This window comes from Vidua chalybeata, chromosome 2, assembly GCF_026979565.1.
Source record: "Vidua chalybeata isolate OUT-0048 chromosome 2, bVidCha1 merged haplotype, whole genome shotgun sequence".
Taxonomy (NCBI): domain Eukaryota; kingdom Metazoa; phylum Chordata; class Aves; order Passeriformes; family Viduidae; genus Vidua; species Vidua chalybeata.
The window spans coordinates 42,506,605-42,529,113 of NC_071531.1; the positions used below are offsets into that span (position 1 = coordinate 42,506,605).

Consider the following 22,509-nt stretch of genomic DNA (forward strand, 5'->3'; position numbering starts at 1 on the left):
GGATTTCCTGCTCAGAGAAATACTTGTTTTGATGATCAAAGCAATAAAGCAAAAACACAGAGATCAGCTCTCTGAAAATCTTTCTGCCGTCCAAAAATGCTAGTGTGTTATAAGCTGTGTAATGATTCCAGCGACACACATCTAGGACTGTAGCAGTTTATTATCTCTTCTCTGCCACTGCTGCTGAATGATGTCTCCCAAGCTGCTGCATATAGAAAAAATACACATTTCTCTTTTAAAATGCTTTATCTTCACATTTAACTTTTAGTTCTCTCATGGGAAACAATATATATTAAGAGATTACTTCATACCTCACAGCCAGAGAAGATTTTATGCTTGAGTCTCTTACCACACACAACATTAAAAGGAGCACTTTATAAAGACCAAGTTCAAAAAAAATCCATATTCTTTTTGTCCAACATTTATTTTGTAAATGCCAATCCAGCTTCTTTTCCAGTGTATCTCTAGGTGCTGCGAATTTGAAGGAAAAATGTCTGAAGAACATTGGAATTCTTTTTTTCTTTTTCCTAAACAGAGATGCAGGGAGATTTTATCTACTGTGTACGGGTGAAGCCTGAGAGAAGGGAACCCACGCTTATTTATTTTTCAAACTAATCTTGACACAGACACAGGGAAACACCATATTGACTCGAATAGAAGCTGTTTAGCAAAACTTGACTTACAACAGAAAAAAGACAGAAGTGAGCCAGAAAGCTACCTTCTTACGACATCTTCTCCATTCCAGCACGGGAGCCCATCGGCAGCTGCCAGCTTGTTCCCGCACAGCTGATCCGCCAAGGCACCGTAAAAGGCTCTGTAGAGCCGGAGGTGGCTGATAAACTCCCTGCACACAGAACACCAGAAATAACTGTCAGTGTCAACCAACAACACTGAGCTGCCTTGCTGTTGTGCATTTTTAAAACATAAGGGATGTGTTTATTCCACTACTCTCCAGTGGTTCCGGTGATATTTTAAATCGATCTGTCAATAGATGAGTTTGATTCTTTTAGATACACTTGATTAGTTTACAAAGTTGATACTCTGATTGGTCAAATTAAAAAAAAAAAAACCTACTTTACATATGCTCTGGAACAGGAACTATTTCTTTCAGTCTGAAATTTTCTTGCGTTGTAGTGTCACAGTTTGCAATGCTATAGTTGGACAAATAGATGAAAAAATGCTCCAAAAAATAGCATAGCAAATAAAAAAATAGGTGCAGATTAATAAGTCTCCTGTTTTCCAAAAGTGCGGACAAGAAGTCTCCTACCTATCTTTACAAATACTACAAAAATTATTTTTTAAAGTTATGCAGCAACTCAAGATTCAGGTAAAATGGGTTTAAGATGTAGGTGTTCAGTATTTAGTAAAGATTTAAATAACTATCTGAAGGATAGTATCAATTCTACCATATGCTGTGTGGTAGGTTATAAATTATGTATTGTTATTTTAAATAATTTTAAAGATGCCCAGAGGTAATGATAAGGTTTTGTACTTAATTCAAAACAAATGAATTACTTTTTAGTTGGTATGTTCTTAACAGAATTGTGGTATTTAATATAAATTGTTTGTTTATGAATTGAAAATGTCTTCCTGGGAGACGCTTTCCTACTGGGAAAAATTAAAATACTTATTCATTCTTAAATGGAACATGACACATTACTGAATTATCAATGACCTGCAGGCACACAGAAAAGCCCCACCAAATGTTGTACTCATTGCTCTGTAACCCAGCAAGCTCCACTTTATGTTAACTCCTTTTATAGTGTCTGGAGCTGTGAAAAAATGCCAGAAATAGTATATACATTTCCCTATATTTAGTCTCCATAGGACTATATGCTATAGGGAATTTAATTGTTCAGTATTGTTTTCTTCAAATTAAAACAGATAAAACATCAGTGATTTATACAGTCCACAATCTAAAAAGCCATACCTTCTTTCATGTAATATGGCAAATATTTTACACAAACTACAATGGTTTTCATTTACTATGTCTATTAAATGCGATTTGAGTGCCCTACTAATTCTAAAACTGCAGTTCTGAAAAATCCCATGTAGGGTCAATTTTGACGATGCAACATATAATTGCCTATGTGCACTAGGCTTTAAATATGATTCATCCACACTCTCCTAGCCATGAATAATCATATATTTTATTTCTCCACACCCAAAATTGAATCCAGTGTGCACAGTGGCTTTGCAATTTCCCTCCAAATGCCATTGAGTGGATTGATTTTGATTTTGTCTATGCTTTATGTTTACATTCTGGCTGAAAAATAGTGTTTAGAGAGTCGTCTCAAAGTGAACAGCTGGAATTTCTTCTTCTGAAGAAATATAAATAAATAAATATAGCTGTCATAATATGTTGTCACAAACTGCATTCTAACAGAAAGGTCATTTCGTTTATTAGTAAATACGTCCTGAGGCAAAGATAAATTTAATAGAGAAGTAATAACTGATTTCAGCCCCTGTTGATGTCTGACCAAAGTAGTTAGAAGGGCAAACGGTATGAATGTCAATTTTCACATGATCATCCTCTAGACCAGATAGCATGTAATTATAGGCAGCTGACCACAAATGTGCAATTACAGTCAGTGAAAGCTGAAGATACTTTTTATCTGTTTATTTAGAAATGTTCTTTTTTTTTTCTTTATTACAATTTCATCCTCTGTACTAGAAGCTGTCTGCAGTATGAAGTTCTGGAGAAACAAGCATTACATACTTCTGAGTTTGTATGTTGCTATGGAAGGGTTTGCTTAGATTTTTTTAAATTCATCTAACAGTTTTTTGGCATCAGAAGAACAGAGAAATTTCTTTTTCTTCTTGTACCAAATAGTACCAGAAAATACCAGCTTAGGTCCAATAGGTAAAAATAATTCAGAAGTTCAGGTAGCAGCAACCCAACGAGTACTTTAAATTGTAAACATTCATCTGGACATTCGGTTGGAAAACAGAAGTACCACAGGAGGTAAATAAGGTGGAGTTAGAGAAAAGCCCTTCTTTAAGAGCAGGCTGCAAGCACTTGCTGAAGTCACACTTCCACGTGAGGTTCTTACAGTTGCTATGGGAATATACAGTGAAATGTAAAGTGATTGTGCCTAATAAGGAAGGAGATGATCCAGGAGGCAGCAACTGCAGATGATAGCAGATAGCAAGTTGTTAAACTGGAATCTGTATCAATGGATTTCAAACTTTCTTTGCCTTCCCCTTTTTGGTGCAGAGTTTACATACCATGAAGTGTCTCCAGAATCTCAGACAGGTGAGAGGGAAGGGAAGGGAAGGGAAGGGAAGGGAAGGGAAGGGAAGGGAAGGGAAGGGAAGGGAAGGGAAGGGAAGGGAAGGGAAGGGAAGGGAAGGGAAGGGAAGGGAAGGGAAGGGAAGGGAAGGGAAGGGAAGGGAAGGGAAGGGAAGGGAAGGGAAGGGAAGGGAAGGGAAGGGAAGGGAAGGGAAGGGAAGGGAAGGGAAGGGAAGGGAAGGGAAGGGAAGGGAAGGGAAGGGAAGGGAAGGGAAGGGAAGGGAAGGGAAGGGAAGGGAAGGGAAGGGAAGGGAAGGGAAGGGAAGGGAAGGGAAGGGAAGGGAAGGGAAGGGAAGGGAAAATAATGTTGCTTTGTGCTGCCTCTTGTGCCCCTGAAGGTCTCTCAGGCAATCTCCCTGAGGTCAATACAGCATTCTGTGCTTTGAAACATGGAACAGTCCTGGTTTAAGTGAGATTTTAGAATATGGTATTGTGTTTGCAGAGTGTTAGCAATCAGAAAATATCAAGAACTTGCATGTAACTGAGAAACATGCACCCCTTTAATGGGTATTCCCTAAAAAACGTCTGTGCTGGCTGAAGTACACTTCTGGTTTGCATATCTTTCTGTTACAACAATGTTTTCAAAACCTCTATTTATATTTTGCATTTTTTCCACTATTTAGTAATTGGAGGTCCTTACACTGAGAAGAATGGTTTGCCTTTGAAGCTCAGAGGCACCTTTTCTTCTCCAGACATCAGCAGTGAGCAATTATTCCCTGCAATTCTCTCACTTCTCTTTCCTTCTGCACTACAAAGTGAAATGAGAGGAAAAAGAGGACAAAGAAAACTTCTCTGTGTTTTAGGAAACACTATGATAGAAACAAAATTTCTGATTTTAACTTTGTACTTCATTTGCATACTGGAGCCTTCAATCTTAACTGCAACATTCCTAATGCCTTAGAGTGCTATTACGGTCATTAAAAACCTGATTAACTAGTCTAAATATAGACTAGCCTTTGAGATTCCTTCAGCTACCTAAGATATCTGCAGAAAGCTGGAAGCTACCACAGAATCATAGAATTTGCTGATTTGGAAGGGACTCACAAGGATCTTTGAGTCCAACTCCTAGCCCTGCACAAGGCCATCCTCAAGAGTCTCACCATGTGCCTGAGAGTATGTTCCAAACACTTCTTCAACTCTGTCAGGCTTGAACTCTATGATGCAACTTATGGGACACCTGCATCCTTCTTGGCAGGAGATCAGCTGGCATACCCCAGGGTATCTCTGAGTGGCACTGGATGCTTACAGGCATGTGGGCAGCTAAAATGACTTCTCCTTTCCACAGACTGTGATGGCAGCTCAAACACCTAACTCACACAGTTACACAAAGTTCACCCTACAATGCTGAGCCAGGTTTAAATGAAATCTCCAAGCCTCTGCAGTCACTTCAATTCACTATATACCAGCAAAAGAGCCAGAGAAAAAAAAATCAGCAGGTTTTGCTTGAACAGTGCTTTCAAGATTTAGTCCCAAATGTTTAGTTGTCTCTTTTTTGCAGCAGAAAGGTATGTAAGAAAAATAATTCATTTTTTCTGTCTTATCAGCTTGTACAAATGGTTTTCTGTAAAAAGCTACAGTCACTTTTCTCAAATTTAATAATGCCTGCTGCTATGTAAAGTTAAATGCAATTTTAACAATTACACATAGAGCTACCACTCATATTCTATCAATGTTATCTACTTCCCAAATACTTTAAATCACACCAAATGACTCTGATCATATGTCCATTACTTCTAAAAACAAAATCTAGTTATGAAATCACCCTTTCCAAAATGTAACAGAATAGGCTGTGTTGCTAAAATGTTTCATTCTTTGGGGACTTTATTCTCAATGCTCATGCCATTGCATTGAGCATAATCTACTCTGTTGTAAAATTAATGGGTTACTTTATTCTTTCTTTCTGGCTGTAAAACTAATGTCTTACTTTCTTCTGTTGGCGAGTGTTTGTTCACTGTCTCTGGAGAACATCTTCAACCCTTGATTATCTTTGTTCTGATCAAAGGAGCAACCTGGAGACTGTTTAGGCTTTCTTACAGGAGGACCACATAACTTATTCACCTAAAAGGAAAAAAGCCACAAGAAGAAGGAAAGAACACATGTAAGCAACAATTTTTATGTATCTCTCAATTCAGTTTCACTACATTTTAACAAGAATGAAAGACTAAGCTACGAAAAGCATAATTAATTATCATACTGTATAACATTGTATCCATAATGAATGCAGCAAACACATAATTAGAAATTTTATAGTAGAAAAAAACAGTAAAAGCATTCCTTTGTAAGGGATACCAAGTGTGTAAGAAAGTCACCATGTATTTTATTGATTGTGCTTTTTTTCCCATAAGGAAATTTATTTTTATGTAGACTGTATCAGTATCCTCAGAGAATATGATGTGTTGTGAACAGCAGCATATTTCCATTTTTTCTGTAATGTATCCCAATCATATTATTAATATGCATTGAACTTTCTGCCTTCTTTCAGGGTTGATGAATTATTATGGCATGTTCAGCCCACCTACACAAATATATAGTGGACACTTAGTATGGTGGAAACTTGCATTACAACACTGAAAGCCATTAAGGTAATGATCCAAGATGTAAGTTTAATGATATTGGACCACAGATGTTGAAAATACCAAGGAATTTTATATCCGGCTTTCTGATCTAGATGTCAACAGATAAAAATTCACATGAAGTCTCATTTTCTTCTTTGTAAAATGTGATACTGAGCATTTTCTATGACATAGGATATCACATTCATAGCTCATTACTCTTCCTAGTCATTGAATAAAAAAAATTAGGTATATACATATATCTATTAAATAAGAGATAGTTATGCTTGTAATCATATCTGACAAGATATATTAAGCAGACTGAACAGTATGCATTTGTGTAAGCTGGCACTGGTGAAAAACTAATACTGTATGTGATTTATGAAAAGTTGGTAGTCATTAGGTAGTCAACTTTTAGAGAGAAAAAGGGAGAGAGGAGATCAATGTGGCCTCTAAGGCAGACATACAATCTTGAAGCAGAAACATATTCAAAATGCTACCATGTGAAGGAAGGAGTGTGTACGCTACACAACAAGGATTACTGTTTCCTATTTTATATTCCCGCATGTAAGAACAGAGACAGCAAATAAATCTCATTTTCAAGTTATCATCATGCATTAAAGAGAGAAATGCAAATCTTAGGGACCATCTTTCATACCAAGAGCTCCTGTACAGCTAGTCAAGAAAAATATTTAAAATTTAAAATAGAATAAACACATTTAATTTTAATGAGTTTGTTGTCATGCATGTTATATATGGTGATAATGAAAGATTCACTGAATGCACTTGCTTAGGTCAGTGAAAAGAAGAATCATTATTATTAGTACATAAGAGCTAGTGTTCACCTTTTGATTTGAAATTGAAGGTCAAGTTGAAAGTGAGTAGTCCTTTTAGGCTGTGGTTCACATGTTACAACTCAGGGAGCCAAGTTATAGTTTAGACCCCCTCCAAATGACATGCCCGAATTTACCTGCAAGACAATTATCTCTGGACATATGACTAATGTCCTTTAAGGGATTACCCTTTGAACATCACTTGAGGCATTCATCTCCATGTTTCTTCTTAGAGGCAGTGTCTCTCTGGACAGCATCTCACTACATTCCTTCTTGTCCTCAAATTCAGTTTCAACCCTCCTTCAGTCTATTTCCTCCAGTAAAGCATTTCCCACATTAAAGGATATTCCACCAGCTTAACTGGACTCTCCATTTTCCCCCCTTGCTTCACACATCCTTATGTGAGTTTGCTCCTTCAGTGCCAGCCTCTGCAGCAGCTTATCACATCAGCCCCTCTATATGCCAATATAATGGAGATATGCCAGAGACACAAAATGTTTCCATCATTTCATTTGTCTCACTTTTATCATATTCTTTTATGCTCACTGATGTGACACAGGGAGCATTATGCTTATGATCAGCTTCTATGACAAAGCAACTGATTGTTCAATTTGCCTCAGTTCCAGCTTCCCATAGCTCTTCAGCTACACTTTGTATTACCAAAAATAAAAATAAGGTTTAACAGAGAGTGAGAGTCAGATCGAGATGTTTGGGAAGGAGGCTCCTGTCTCATGACAGGCCTGGGTCAGGTGTGTAGGATGTTGCAGGTCTCAGATGCCTTGCACATCTGAACAAGGCACATTTGATGTCCAGGCACTCGCAGAGCCTGACTGCAGGGTGAGAGCCTGTGGGGAGAGGAGAAACAGAAAGGAGGTGATCTGCTGGCCAATACAGCCCCTGAGCATATGAGTAACAGTCCTTTAGGTCAAGGAAAAAAAAAAAAAAAAAGAGAAAGACAAAAATAAATAAAATGGCTCCACATATAGTAAACTGAAAAAACCTCATATAAATTCACCTTCACCAGGAAAACAAGAGAATCCACAACTATCCATGTTTCTTGAATTTACAGTAAAGTCTCGTTATATTTTGCTCTGACTAAAATGAACAAAAAAAAAAAAAAAGGAAAGAAAATCAATAATTGTTACAGTCATAGTGCCTTGGAATATGGATGATACTTGTTTTATATGTGGTGTACATAAACAGTTCTTTCAAAATACTGTCTTACAGCCTTTCTCTGTTCTCTTTGAGTCAATGTCTCAAGAAATGCATTTGAAATAGTAGGAAATTTGCATTCACTGATACATGTAAATACAAACCTCAGTTTCAAATACAAAATCTTTCTTAAAAATTAATCTTGGGTAAATTTGATATATAAAAATAGCATTAAAAACCAGTAATTATCTGAAATGTCTTTTTAAATACTTTTTTTTTTTCCATTGTTGGAAAATCCTGAAAATTCTAATAAAAAGCATGTGTACAGCACCACATGCACCTCTGCCATTCTCACAAAGATATGCATGACAGTAATCATACTGCTGAGAACTCAGTTCTGTTAATGAGGGCAGCAGCACAAAATTCGCTCTTTAGCAGCCACTCACTTATTCAGACACAGTTTCTGAAGGATGAGCTACTTCAGCATTTACAATGGTCATGTCAGCTACTCTGTAACCTTTCTTATATCTGTGATACTTAAACCTCTGGGACCACTGGCTCTGTGTGGTGTTGGTTCTTCTTTCTGTGTCTGTACACCATGCTCATATAGGTCACCCAGCCGAACCCAGCCCGGGGTTTTTCAACTGTTCAGCAGTGTCTGTCACTTCTATGTCATTAACTTCCTGTGCATGACAAATTTACTTTTGCCTCCCTCACTAGCCCAGTCTTCATTATCACCTGGTTTCTGCAGTAAACTTGTGCATATGAATGTCATGTACTCTTGTCTTGCCTTCAGGTGCCTGTTCTGTCTGTGAGCCAAATAATTTATAACTCAAACATTCCAGTATTTAATTTCCCAGCACAGGGTGGATGACAGTCTAAAACCCAGATAAATACAGTTTCCATAATAATTTCTGCTTTACATTTTTTTAATGCTTTCTTTATATCTACAGGAAGAAGTACATGTGATAAGTGTAACATCACCTAGTTGTATTTCTTGTGTTTTATGAAGGAGCACAACTATAGCCATTAGCTACATTGTTTCCTAATTTTTAGTCTTTGCACTGCAAAATTAACCCTCCAATTGAGAAATCATTCAGTGCTATTATTGCCAGTCTTGAGAGATTGGAATCATAACTTTGAGTGAAGAGCAATGTTCTTACTACTCTACTGAACTAATAAATTACCATTTTTCAACAATATCTGATCAGAATGTATTCTTACTGTCTTCCAGTGTCACTGGAATGGGACTTCCTCTGATTGTTTCCAAAAACTGAGCATTTTTCTTGGCTTCAAAAACAAAAAAGTATAAAGAATGATCCTCAAAGAGGATGAAAAATAGAAAAGTGAAACAGAAAAATCATCAGAAAAAGAATTTAGTGAGATAACTCTCACTGAATTTCAGGAAGAATTAGACTTCCACAAAATCTTAAAACAGGCAAGCCTCAGCAACTTGCTAGGATTTTTTCTTTCTTTTTTTTTTTCCATTTTTGAAAACTTCTTAAATACCACACAATATTTAAGAGCATAAAAAGAAACCTCAGAAATTTATAAAATTCCTGATTTTCACAGTTCAGACAAACCTATTGTCATTATAGTCAGCATGCTGTTATTACGCACAATTTGTATGCCACAGTATGATGACTGAGTTAATTAAAAGCTCTTGTAATAACCACGCAGTTAAATTGCAATTAGTGCCACACATGAACTTTATGGCACTTTGATTTTGCTTGGTGCAATTCCTTAGAATGTCTACTTATGATTACTCACAGTTTGGAAAACTGGAGAATTATAAACCTTTGCATTTAAACAGGACTGCACAATGATGGGAGCATCATAGCAATGGTCAGACCTTGTCCTCTAAGTTCAGACACTCCATATGAGAAATGTGTCACATTCTTTGTTTTGGTTTTGGTTTGTGCCTTTTGCTCTTTTCCCCCACAACATAAATGGTTTTTCTGACCTCAGCATGTCTACCAAAATTATTTTACATCAAATGACTGAAGCAAACAATGCAAAGTCCTGTGATGCAATTCAAACTAGATTTACCAAGTCTCAGTAGACTCAAGTTTTAAATACCTGCATGGACACTGATGCCTTGAAGGTCAGTGAGACTGGATCAATCTGCTTAACACCTGACACATACTCCATTTACAGGAAATCCTAGAGATATACATGTATATACAGTTATACAGTTTTTGATACATGTATCAAAAACTTACAGTGCTTGCTAAACCTACCAAAAAAACCCATGAAAGGAACTTTTTAAATGAAGGAAAGGACAGTTTTCAGACTCCTGATTCTGATACCCAGCCAGATCTGAGTAAAAGACCAAGAGGTTTTGTACCCAGAGAGGTGTCTTCTCCTGTTCCTCGATGCACAGCACAGTCTATGCCAAATCTGATTTTATTTAATGCATGTTTTAGCTAGTGATTAGTCTGGTGGCTTTCAATTCTAGCTGTCAGATCACAAACTTGTCATATTCCTTACAGTTAAATCCACTCAAACACTCGTGAGCAAATGGACAGCTGAAATCTAACAACCCTAAAATAAAGCTAGAATGAAATATTATGCTGGTTGGAAATCCATTTGTTACAAATAAAATTGTGGTTAATTTTCTTTTCCTTTCTAGAAATACAAAAGGAATACTTTCTTCTAGAAACAGATTTTTGATGAGTTGACAGCATTTCCAGCACCAGATTACTAATCAAAAATACCAAAGATTTTGATCAAGGAAAATAATGCATTATACTGTTATAGTTTCCCTGGTTTGTTTTATTTCAACTAAACCACGAGAGGGAGCATCAGTATTTCAGTATTCCCAAGCACTTCAGCAGCCTTCTATTGGTTTGGGGGGGTTTAGATTTGTTTAGTTTTTGGTTTTTTGGGTTTTTTTTTTTTTGTTTTTTGGGGTTTTTTTGGGGGGGTTTTTGTTTGTTTTTTTTTTTTTTTTCTATTGGAACAGTTGCTCATTTAATCTCAAACTTCTGTTTCAAAGAAAAATGTATTTTGACATATGAGAGGGCACACATGGGAGATTTAAGTATTCCCTATCGAGACAAAATCCAAGGTTTTGAAAACAAGGAGAGCAAGCATGAGGTAATAAACATTTGCTTTTTCTTCAGAACAAGAAAACTGCTAATATGCAACCATTAATGTGAGGAGAGACTGGTGAAGTATCAGGTTTGCAACCCAGGAAAACCATGAAGAAATTCCGTATTATTTTCTCTGCTTTCTTTCCAAATTTTGTCTTCTTTATCTGTGACTACTTGACTCTAACAAGATGTCTCAGGCACAGGAAAATAACCAAGTTCTGGAGTTACACTGGCAAATTACAAGATTCATACCTACCCTTTAGCATTTTACAGAATTTTCAGGAGAAGTCCATGACAAACGAGGAGGAAAACATTGTGAACAAAAGCCTAGAGAATTAGACACTTAGAATAATACCTGCTAAAATTACTAAACAATTCAGAATCCCCTGTAAGACAAATCTCAAACAGAACTGACAGCTAATGATATTTTCCAAGAAATTTTATTCAAAATTGAAATTGAAATTTCAGGTGATACACAAAAATGTGCAGCTATAATTTTTCAAGAGATATAGAGTTGGAAGTGGTTTCAAGCTCAAAAAAGGACAAATCCAATTCAAAGAAAACTTGTGGAAAGAGTTTGTCTCACAACCAAGCAGGTGGTATTGAGGAAAAATAAATGTAAACTGCAGATGTACAGAATGCACACCAACCAGCAAGGCAGTGGCAGCCTCCTCAGGAAAAAGAATGAGAAAGGATTACATGTTGGAAATAAAAGGAAAGTAATTTTCTGTGATATATAAATTGAAGTACCACTTGGAGACACCAAACTAATAATTCCACTTGGTTTGGCACTATGCAGCACCACCACTGTCATGGGGAAATGCCCCATCCCTGGAAGTATTCAAGGCCAGGCTGGATTGGACCTTGAATATCTGGTCTGGAAACTCTGGTGGAAAGAGTCCCTGTCCATGGCAGGGGGGTGGAACTAGATGATCTTTAAAAGTCCCTTGCAGTGAAAACCATTCTGCGACTCTACAAAATCTTCAATTCGGACCAAGGAAAGAGACAAAAATGCAAAGAGTTTGTAAACCAGCTTTGTATAATTAGAATTTTTTCATATGGTTTTGTAAAAGACTGCTGTTCAAGCTGCTGGGTTCTAGGAGTCACAGTCCCCAACTTTCACATGACTGAGACTCATATCTTCCTCCTACTACTACATTTATCAAAATAAGTAATCCTGTCCAAGTTCTTGAGAACTCTGTTCTCATTTCTTATCAATGTTTAATTATCTGTGCTTTCCTTCATAATTTTGCATGTTGGGGATTGCAAAACGAAATCTAAGAGCCCATTGAATATGAGCTACTTAATATACTTTTAATTTGTGTCTTCTGGTCTTTAATCACTAAAATTGTAAATGGTTTTAATTCTGCTGTTCTATTCATGAGGGACTAACACTCAGCAAGTCTGGCAGTAAAAATAATTTCTCCTCCTGAATGGAGCTGGAAGGAAATGATTTTTATTTTTTTTTTACTTTAAATGACTTAATGTCAGGGGAAATCCGAATGCTCCCAGCCAAGTTACCCTGTAGCCAGAACACAGCACTGCCAGTTCAAACTCTTCAAAGGCAGTTCAACAAAAACTGCTTCTTATGAGAGGCTGCCAGCTCTCCCAATCCAAGTCTGCTTCAGTGGATGCCAAGGTGTTTCATGTATGTTCAGTGAAAACACTCTGTGGTTCTCCTCCAAAAATAAATTATATAAAACCAGCAGTAGCCCTTTCCAAAGATCAGCTGCTAGTGTGTAGTTGGACTGATTTATTTATGCTTTATTTTAGTTCAAATATACTTTATTACTCTTTATTTCTGTGTGCCCAGCAAATACAGCTCTGACACAGAGGGCTAACGTTGTGCTGCCTTGTAGGACACAAGCAGAATTGTTCTTTAAATCTAGGTCTAAGATTATCCAAGGTCACCTGTGTAAACCAAAAGAAATTCAGTAGAAATGTGATTGTCAATAAAAGCAGAATTGGGGGTCTATAACCTTTACCAAGCACATAACTCACTTAAAATAAAAAATATATTTCAATTTTCAATACATAAAGAATTAGTGAAAGCAAACCAAGTTGGTTGCATCAGCATATCTGCACAACGTGTTTACACTTTATTGCAGGCTGCAATTTATGTTCCAAAATTGTGAAGAGCACAGCAGTTTTGTTAGCAAAATTCTGTAACAGAAGTATGTAAGCTAATAAAATCATGTTATCATGTTCACTTAAATTAACAGTCAGAATACATTATTTCATTTAGCATTAGGCATTGTCAATAACTCTTTCTATAATCGGAGGGTCACCTTTTCATGATAATAAAAATCAAAAAACGTCAGAAAAAAAGGAGGGAAAAACCCACTACCTAGTTAGTATTTCAGAGACCCTATGTGTTTCTTCCCCATTCCAAACTGCAGCTTACAAGATCAATGTTTCTGCTTCGTGCATGTGTATATTAAGCTTTTCAATGGCTTCTCACTCTCTTCTTTGTACCTGGGAAAAACAGTTTTCCTTGAAGACCTTTTGCAACATACAAAACAGTCACTTATTCATACATGTTCATATCATTTCAGGGACCAAAACAGTCCAGAAAGCTCATTTGCTTCAAACTCCCTGAATTTGGCCTGAAAAAAGTTTGCCCTTACAAAGAGTTGGTAGTGATTTAAAGGCCAACCAAGATACTAGAAGTCTGCTCAGCTCAGTACCTCACTCTTCATGAAGTTATTCTGTTTCACAATGAAAAATGAAGAGAAGAGAAAAAACACATATACAGTTTACACAAAGGATTAGTTAGTGTTAGTTAGTGTTCTTCTTTACACTTGTTCATGCCTTCTACTCAGCTTTGGGGGAGGAGTGAAAAGTCTCCTTTCTTCTCTTTTTTCAAATATGAAAAATCAGATCGCAGTACTTTCAGTCTCAGAGAATCTTTCTCACCTTCAGTCCAAGTGCCCAGTAGGCACATTGAGACAAACTTGCCATTGTGCCAAAGCAGAGTTAGATATCTATCATATCACCTAAACCCAGACCATGATGGCAGCCCAGACTGCTTTCTCTGCATTTTTCAGGCCTCTGAGTTCCCATGCATTCAATGGAAAGAGAAAAGCCATTTCAGATCTGTGCATATTGCCCAAATTTACCTAATCTTCTGTTATTAAAAAAAGATAAAAAAGGGAAGGTATATTAAAGATCCTACGCTTTCCTGACATACCAGATCTCCATCTTAAAAAATAAATGCAGCAAAATTGAACAACTTAACATGTTTCAAATAATTTCAAATTGTGAAGCAGGTTCATTCAAAACACATTAAATCCAAATGCATAACACATGCCATTATATACTCCTTTGGCAGTCTAGATTGAACATATCTCATGTAAACCTGCACTACTCAGCATTGTTTGCCAAAGCCATGCATATGTGTTGTTAACTGTGGTGGGTTGGACTTGCCTAAGAGCCAAAGGCCCACCCAGCTGCTCTCTCACTCCCCCTCCTCTAAAGAATAAGGGGAGAGAAATAAGAAGAAAAAGCTTGTGGGTCAAGATTAAGACAAGGAGATCATTCACCAATTAAAGTCATGGCCAAAACAGCCTCAGATTGGGGAAGACTAATTAATATATTGCAAATTAAAAAGAAATTAAGATGGTGGGAAATAAAGTTCAGACTAGAAACATCCTCTTCCTATCTCCTCCCTCCTTCATCTCAAGGTAAATCTCATTCCTTCATTTCCAGCTCTTCTGTTACCCCTCAGTCCCCCAGGTACTGCAGGGGGCTTGGGCACTGGAGACTGTTGCCAGTCCACAATACTTTGCAAGTGCAACTGCAGCCCATACAAGTAACTCCACTGTAGGAGACACAGGGGAGGAATCTGCGCAATTCAGCAAATGAATTTTAAAAAAGCACTTTTCAGAAAAGTGTGAGATGTGAACTTAACATTGGATTTGAATGTCTTCTCACCAAAGGTGAGAAATATGTCCTCTGTCATTTCCAAAAAAAAAAAAAAAAAAAAAAAAAAAAAGAAAAAAAAAGAAAATTGGAAAAAAAGAAGAGGCATAGAAAAGGATGTACCTTGAAAGTGCTACCAAAAGCTGAGATACCATCTATTTAAATTCTGAGATGCTAAGGAACAGAGCAACTGATTTTGTTTAGACAGTCATAGTTTCATGGTTTCATGGTTTCATGTTCTGCTATTATGAACTTGTTTCTTGATGTAAACAAGTGCTTCCAGTGCTTGCCACATATCTCCCAGTGTATCATAAACCTTAAAATAAAAGACAACCAGGGTATTATCAAGTTTATGTCCAGCAACATGTACATATTTTGTGTTTCCAATTTGCACTTGAGTACAATGCCTGGATATAACAAAGGAGCAGATCATAATCCTAACACCCATTTTTCCACAATATGCATGTATTATTAATAATACATGCATATACCTATGCATGTATTATTGCCTCTGCCAATATTCCGTGCATGATTTCAAGCCCTGTTTCTACACATTCGAAAAAAGGAGAATAATTGCACTGGAAAAAGACTATCCAGTTTTGAGGATAATCCAGCAACATTAGGCATACAACTGCCATTCCAAGATACAAAATGCTCTGAGTTGTGGTTGCCACGATTTTTATGTTAAATGTTGTAGCATGTATCTTCTCATTATCTGATAAACACTGATTTCAGTCACAAAAAAAACAGCATAGGGACTTACAGCAATATACAGTGTGTGGTCTGATACTTCAGACCTCAGTAAATTCAAGCTACTGAAATATATAGAAAGGATGGATCAAACAAAAACAGATGGGAAGAGCTGCCCAATTGCTAAGTATATTCAGGTAGGAATAAAGCCTACTATTTAATGAAAACAACTTTTCATTAGTTAGAAACAAGCCATAACACTTGGTGATTTTCACTTTGTTTTCAAAGTTCTCCATTCTCTTTTCTGATGAACAACACCCAGCTTAGCTTCAGAAGAAAACTTTTTGATAGACGCAAAGAGCTTTTCCATGATGAAACAATCGGGAAGTGAAATACAACACTAGAATAATCTGAATTTGATGAAGGTCATGAGTGAAATAGTCTTACTTCATGTTTCATTAAAAAAATGACAAATGTATAAAAAAATATGCCATACTGTATCATACAAGCAGTACAGTTTTTCACAGCTATGGCTGTATGCATATATGAATGGAGAGAAAGGGAAGGTGATGGTCTTAACTCTGTGTTAGCTGAAGCAGGAATCTTCTTTTTGAACACAATTGTATTAGACTTTAAATCCAATTACTGTTCAGCAGTTTTCACAAATCAGTTTCTATTGATCTTGTGAAGTAATTTAAATTCATCAATGTATCAAATAATTTAAATTCAGGAAAGTTATGATGGCAAAGTCATATGCCAAAAGCTTCAGGCAGAATTCCATAATTTTATTCCAAAATCTGCTTTGCTGAAAATGATACGGGTTCGGGATTTTTTTGTCTTTTTTCAAGTATGAAAGAACTTTATGGCAAGTGCCTCACTTGGGGGGGTGTGTTTTACAAATTGGTAATGGGAACACACACTTGCTGAAAGTTAAAGAAGTACAAGGCTAAATCCAGATAGATAGTTTGGTAACAGGAACAATATAATTAGTTTTCCCACAATTTCAAATTTAGGTAGTATCTGTCCAAGCTCTAAACCAAACCTCATTTTCCCTCCATAGCTTATCACCAGTACCTCCACTTCTCTTGAGAACAGAAGTACTACTGTTGAGTGGGAGCTTGGCTACCACTTCCTTTGAGAACCTTGAGGCTATCACTCCATTAGTTTCAAATGTTATCACCCTGTTGTGGGGAATTTTATCCATGATTAGAGATTGTATAAAGAGCAATTAATTCTTTTGCTTTGACCAAAGATTGTGAAATAAACAGACAGTGCATACAGACTTGTGAAGACTCAGGTTTAGCAATATGCTTGCAAGGCAATGTTCACCAGTCATGAGATGAAGCCAGTGCCCCATCCTGCACTATAAAAACACCGTGAACAGGATATGGTCCTGCCCTGTCCATGATCCTTCTATGCAGCTCCTATCCCACCACAGATACTGAGTAAAAGATGGTTGCCTCCTCAGTAAGAATATTCCCCTGATACACCCACCTTCTAAACCATTCCACAGAATCAGATTTATTTAGGAGGGATTTTTTGAGGTCATATAGTCTAACATCCCTATTCAAACAGGGTCAGACACAGCTGGTTGTCCAGGTTCATGTCTACTTGAGTTTTGAATATTTCCAAAATGGGAATTCCAAAACCTGTCTGGACAACTCATTCCATGCAATTTCATGGGGTTTGATTTCTGCCCATTGCCTCTTGTCCAGTCAGTGAGCAAGGCTAAAAATAGCTTAGCTTTCTCCTCTTCAGTGGCTCATACCATGTATTTATACACATTGATAAGATTCCCCCTGAGCCTCTTCTTCTCCAGGCTCAACAGCCCTATCTCCCTCAGCCTCTCAATATATGGAAGATGCTCCAGTCTCATATTCATCTTTGCGGCTGGCCTCACTTCAGTCACTCCATAACTTTCTCATATTGGGCAGCCCAGAACTGGACAGAGCACTTCAGATGTGGTCTCAGCAGTGCTAGGAAGGGATAGATCGCCTCCCTCAAACAGCTGGCAGCACTTTTCCTAATGAAACCCAGGAGGCTTCTTTACTGTACAGGTCCATTTCTCATGTTCAACTTGGTGTCCTCCAGGAGCCTCACATACTTTCTTCCAAAGCTGTTTCCCAGTCAGTCAGCCTCCAGCAGCTGTTGATGCATGGAGTTATTCCTCCCCAGGTACAAGACTTTTCATTTCCCTTTGTTGAATATCATCAGATTCCCCTTAGGTCAATTCTTTAGCCTGCCAAGGTCCTCTGAATGGCACAACCATTTGGTGTATCAGCTGCTCCTCCCAGTTTTGTTCTGTCTGCAAACTTGCTGAGGGCAAACTGTTCCATCACCCCATCCATTAATGAAGACATTAAAGAGTATCTGCCCTAGTATCAACCCCTGGGGGTCAGGGCACTAATGACTTGCCTCCAGCTGTACTTTGTGCTACTGATGACAATCCTTTGGGCCCAGCCACGCATCCATTTTTCAGTCTTCCTCACTGTGCATTTTGACAGTTTAGGATATTGTAGGAGACAGTATCAAAGGCTTTGGTAAATTTGTAGACATCATCCATTGCTCTACCCATATCCTATCAATCTGGCTGTCCTATTAAGGATGTCAAGTAGGTTAACCATTACTCCCAATCAACTTTTTCTCCATTCGTTTCGAATATAGTTTCCAGGATTAGTTACTCCATCACCTTTCCAGGAATGGAGGTAAGGCTGACTGACCTGTATTTTCCTGTATCATCCTTGCTCTCTTTGAAGATATCACTTTATTATAGCAATTCTGGCTGTTTATAGCTAGTCAATTACAACAAAAATACCCAGGAAGAAAAGTAAAGTCTATTAAATTCTTCTTTCTGCTAGCATTCTATGCCACAAGAAAGATCTTGCTTTCTTTCCAGTATTAGACAGGTGATTAACAAAACACCAAGACAAAACTCCCTCTTAATAGAATATAATTATGCCTATGTTTTAGAAGACACATAACTTAGATATTGTTTCAGGATTAGACTGAGAAGAACAGACTTGAGAGCTTCCACAGTTTTGATATTTTTCTTGTCTCCAACTGTTTGGAAATCTCTTAGAACACAGTGAAGACACAGCACTTTTGAAAATCCCATTCTGAATTTTTGTAGGCTTATATTACATATAAAAATACATACAAGAATGTTACCAAACCTGTAGTACAGATTCCTCACTTCCAAAATAAGGAAATGCCAGAATTTTTGTGATTTTTTTTGTGTTTCCGATTCCCTCATTTTTATATGCATATGTATCTTTTAGTATCATGGTCACATACTTCATTTTCCTTCAGATCCTAAAATCATCAGTGCTCAGAATAGCCAATGAACAACTGATCAATATTCTTTTTCATCTCTTTTATTCAATATTAAACTCAGACACCATTGATCTTTTCGGAATCAAGAACAAAATTTGTATGCAAATTTTGCAGGAAAGATTTAACTATGAAGCCCTATGAAATTTAGCTTTCTCTTTTCTCCTTTTCCTTTCCCCTTTTTCTTCATTTTTGCCTGACCTCAGACCCCTTTCCTCTCCTCTCAGGTTCTCAGGTTTGTTCCACTCCAGTGAACCTCTCTCTTGCGGTTTACCCAATGCGTGGCAGCACAAGTCTTCAAACAGCAAAACAAAACTCTGGCTAAGAGCACAGACACTCCCTCAACCTGTTTGACTTCCAGTTGCCAGGGCAGCAGGCATGGAGGCAAAGGGGTGGGAACAGAGAGCTGAGAATGGTGCCAGAGCAGGACTTGGGCAATCCAGGGTGACACTGGATTAAGCTGCTATTGAATCACACAGTAAGTGTGCCTTCCATGGTCTGGGGCTGTGACATTAATCCATACATAAAGGGAGTGGAAAAGTGCTCTTATGCTGGGGATAGTAGGCTCTATCCACACCAAAACTTTGTAAATCTTGCTGAAATCTCTCTTTGTCCTTCTGTCTTAACACTGACAGTAGTTTCAGTAACAGAATGGGAGTGACGTGAAACAATTTATTATAACTTGCAAACAAATTTCCATGGGTTTTTTGTTTGCTTGGGTTTTAGTTTGTTGTGGTGTATTGGTTTGGTTTGGGGTTTTTTACATGTATGTAAAAAACATGGACTTAAATGGCTTAAATGTGCTATGAAGTTCTTGTGCATTCATCAGGCTGTACAGTGCCCTCCGTGGGGATTTTCTTGGCTACACACAAGCTCAGAGACCTGCATGTGACAACTCCAGCATGTGGCTGAAAAAGAAGCACAGGATGAGTCTGCAAGGTGCTCTGTAACAATGGGCACTTTTAGCTGTTATCCAGTGTGTAAGAACTATCTACCCTCTTCTTCAGATTATCCTAATAATGCAGCTGTTTTTGTTTTGTATGGTGCAGCTCTCTTAAACCTCAATTACACTATATCTGCACAAGCATTCACAGAGTTGTTTGCTAAAAAATTTCTGTTCCAGCTAAAAAGCACAGGGTACACTATGCACTGAGTAATACATGGACATATACAGACTTCAGGAACAGAAGTGGCATTAAATGTATGACAACATGTAGGTGTGAAAATACAGAAATACACTAATAGTTGCACAGCCCACACATCTCCACTAGATTCTGCAGAATAGCATCAAATAATGCACTGGTATCGAGATGATGAACAGGTGCTGCACTTACTTGTCAGTCAGCAGAGCTATGGGAGGCAGAATTAAAGGTGATTTTGAAACAGTAAGAAGAAAGGGAAAGACAAATTCCAGATGGACACAGAGTTGGCACTGCTCTGCTGACCCAAGCAGAAAAGGGGACAAGCTGTAAATTACTAGAAAAAAAGTTTTGTAAAAGGAAGCCATGCTATATAGGCATTAGTGTTCTTTCCACACCACACAGAGCTTAGAGCATGAATATACATCAGATTTAAATACTCCTGCAAAGTGTTAGAAAAAAATCCTTTACATATGGTTATTTACAAAAACATAGCCATGAATGAGTAAAAGGACTGCATAACTACATGTATCATTAAGCAGGATACCCTATAGATTCTCACATTAACACTTGCATAATTATATATGATACTTCTAAACATTTAATTTTTTTTGTTCGCTTCTTTAAAACTCACAAAAAGTAATGAAATTCTCTTTTAAAACTGCAGACTGCTGCATGCCTAAGCAAACTATTATTTGCTTGCTTGCAGAGTCACTTGCCAGTCTGTTAGAGTCACTGACGCATTAATTGCTTATCAAAACCTGAAACAGTTCATGAGTCACTCTGAAGATAAAATAAATATTAATGAGCCAATTTAAATGAAATTCCCCTCCTCTGCCTCTTAAAGCTGAAATACTATATTTATTACATGTCAGAATGAAGTCTTGATACCTAATAAATGGGAAAATATGAAATATACTGATTAGATCACCATGTTCCAAAGGATCATTGCATTACAGTCTTATTTGACCAAATTAGTGATCAAAGAGAGAAAGGACTGGTCAATTATAACAGAGAAATGAGGTGACAGATGTCTAGGTCTGGTGCAAAAATGAAGTATGTGGGTTTTGAAGCTGGGAAATGTTTCTATACACACATCATATTAAAATCACAGATGACTTTAATGTAGCATTAGTAAAATCATGATCTTCGAACAAGCACATTGCCAACAAATATTATTACATAAGAAATTTTAGTATCCCTTACATTGAATGAAGGATGGGGAGAAGGAAGGAATATCAAAATAAAGCACTATATTTTGGATCAATATGGAATTTTCCTTAAGCAAAAACACTAAGTGGAGGGCTCTTCACCCATTTAATTTTTTACTAAAATTCAGTGAAATATACTATTTTGGACTGTAAAAACTTTCATTTTGAAAACATGAGTGTGCTGAGAGACTTTTAAGTCTGGGTCAATGAAAATTCACTGTTGAAAATCCAAGTCTAAAACTTTTCAAATTAAGTGACACAGGATGAAGTAGGAAGCACAAATCCTTCCCTTGAAACTTTACTTGTTTGTTCTAGCTTGCTCCTGAAAATGGTAGGCATAGAAGATCCTACAGAAATCAAAGGAGCAACAGGGTATTTCCCTAAAAGGCAACTGTAGATCTGAAATTACTTGGGAATTAGAGAGACATCAATGAACCACTTTTGAGTCAAAATGTTAGTGAAAAACCCTTTTCCAAAAAAAGATGACAGCTTTTCTCAAGGAATTTGAGCAGCAGGATATTATGGCTCATGAAGCTGGTTGGCATAAAGCAGATATAGTGGGAAATCTGTAGAAATGAACACTGCTATTCACAGACTACAGCAAGATGAAGAATCTTAGCAAGATTCTTCAGCAAGATGAAGTTTATCAGACTCTGGGTCTTAGTAAGAAATGAAAAAAACTTTATTTATGATATTAAGGCAAGCTGTTTATTGTCAGAGGTCATGTCAGCTGCTGAGTAGAAGACACTGCTTTAACTTCAGCTAATCACGTATTGAAGCAGTCTTAGAAGTGCTCCTGAACCTCAGCTGATATCACAGCACAGGGACACCTGGACACTCTCTTTAGGGTGTACTATCAAACTAAAGGCCTCTCCTCAAACCAAGCTATCCGATCCAGTACGTAATATAGAATATGCCACTGTCAGGGAAGTCTGCATGTAAGAATACAAAAAAAAAAATGTGGATTAAATATAATACAGGAAAAATTTGGATTTTGGTAGTTACCCTCATAAATTAGCATATATACTAGCTTTTTTTCCCTAAAGTGTAGTTAAATAGTGTCCACTTTCCATAGCAGTATCCTAAAATTCTTCACACATTCACAGCTAACAGAGCTCTCACACAACTTTTTTTTTTTTTTCTTAAGTGTAAGAAAGGATTTATTTCATGTTACAAATGAACTATGCTGCTTCCTCTGAAACATACCAATTTCCAAAATTATGGAAATAATACATAAAAAGGCATAGATTCTTTAAGGCAGGCCACTGTTATCTAAAATAAGGATTGTTTACAT

The 22,509-nt window shown here is 37.1% G+C and overlaps 1 protein-coding gene across 6 annotated transcripts in view; it reads right to left on the minus strand.

Annotated features, from left to right (window-relative positions):
- The window catches only part of GPC5 (glypican 5), a 232,117-nt gene that overhangs the window by 116,838 nt on the left and 92,770 nt on the right, over positions 1 to 22,509 (minus strand). For all 6 annotated transcript variants that reach the window (XM_053934470.1, XM_053934475.1, XM_053934474.1 and 3 more), the window contains 2 exons: positions 5,217 to 5,350; positions 719 to 844 (listed from right to left, as the gene is read on the minus strand). In XM_053934470.1, coding sequence (XP_053790445.1) covers positions 719 to 844; positions 5,217 to 5,350 — 260 coding nt within the window. The remainder of the gene's footprint in view (positions 1 to 718; positions 845 to 5,216; positions 5,351 to 22,509) is intronic.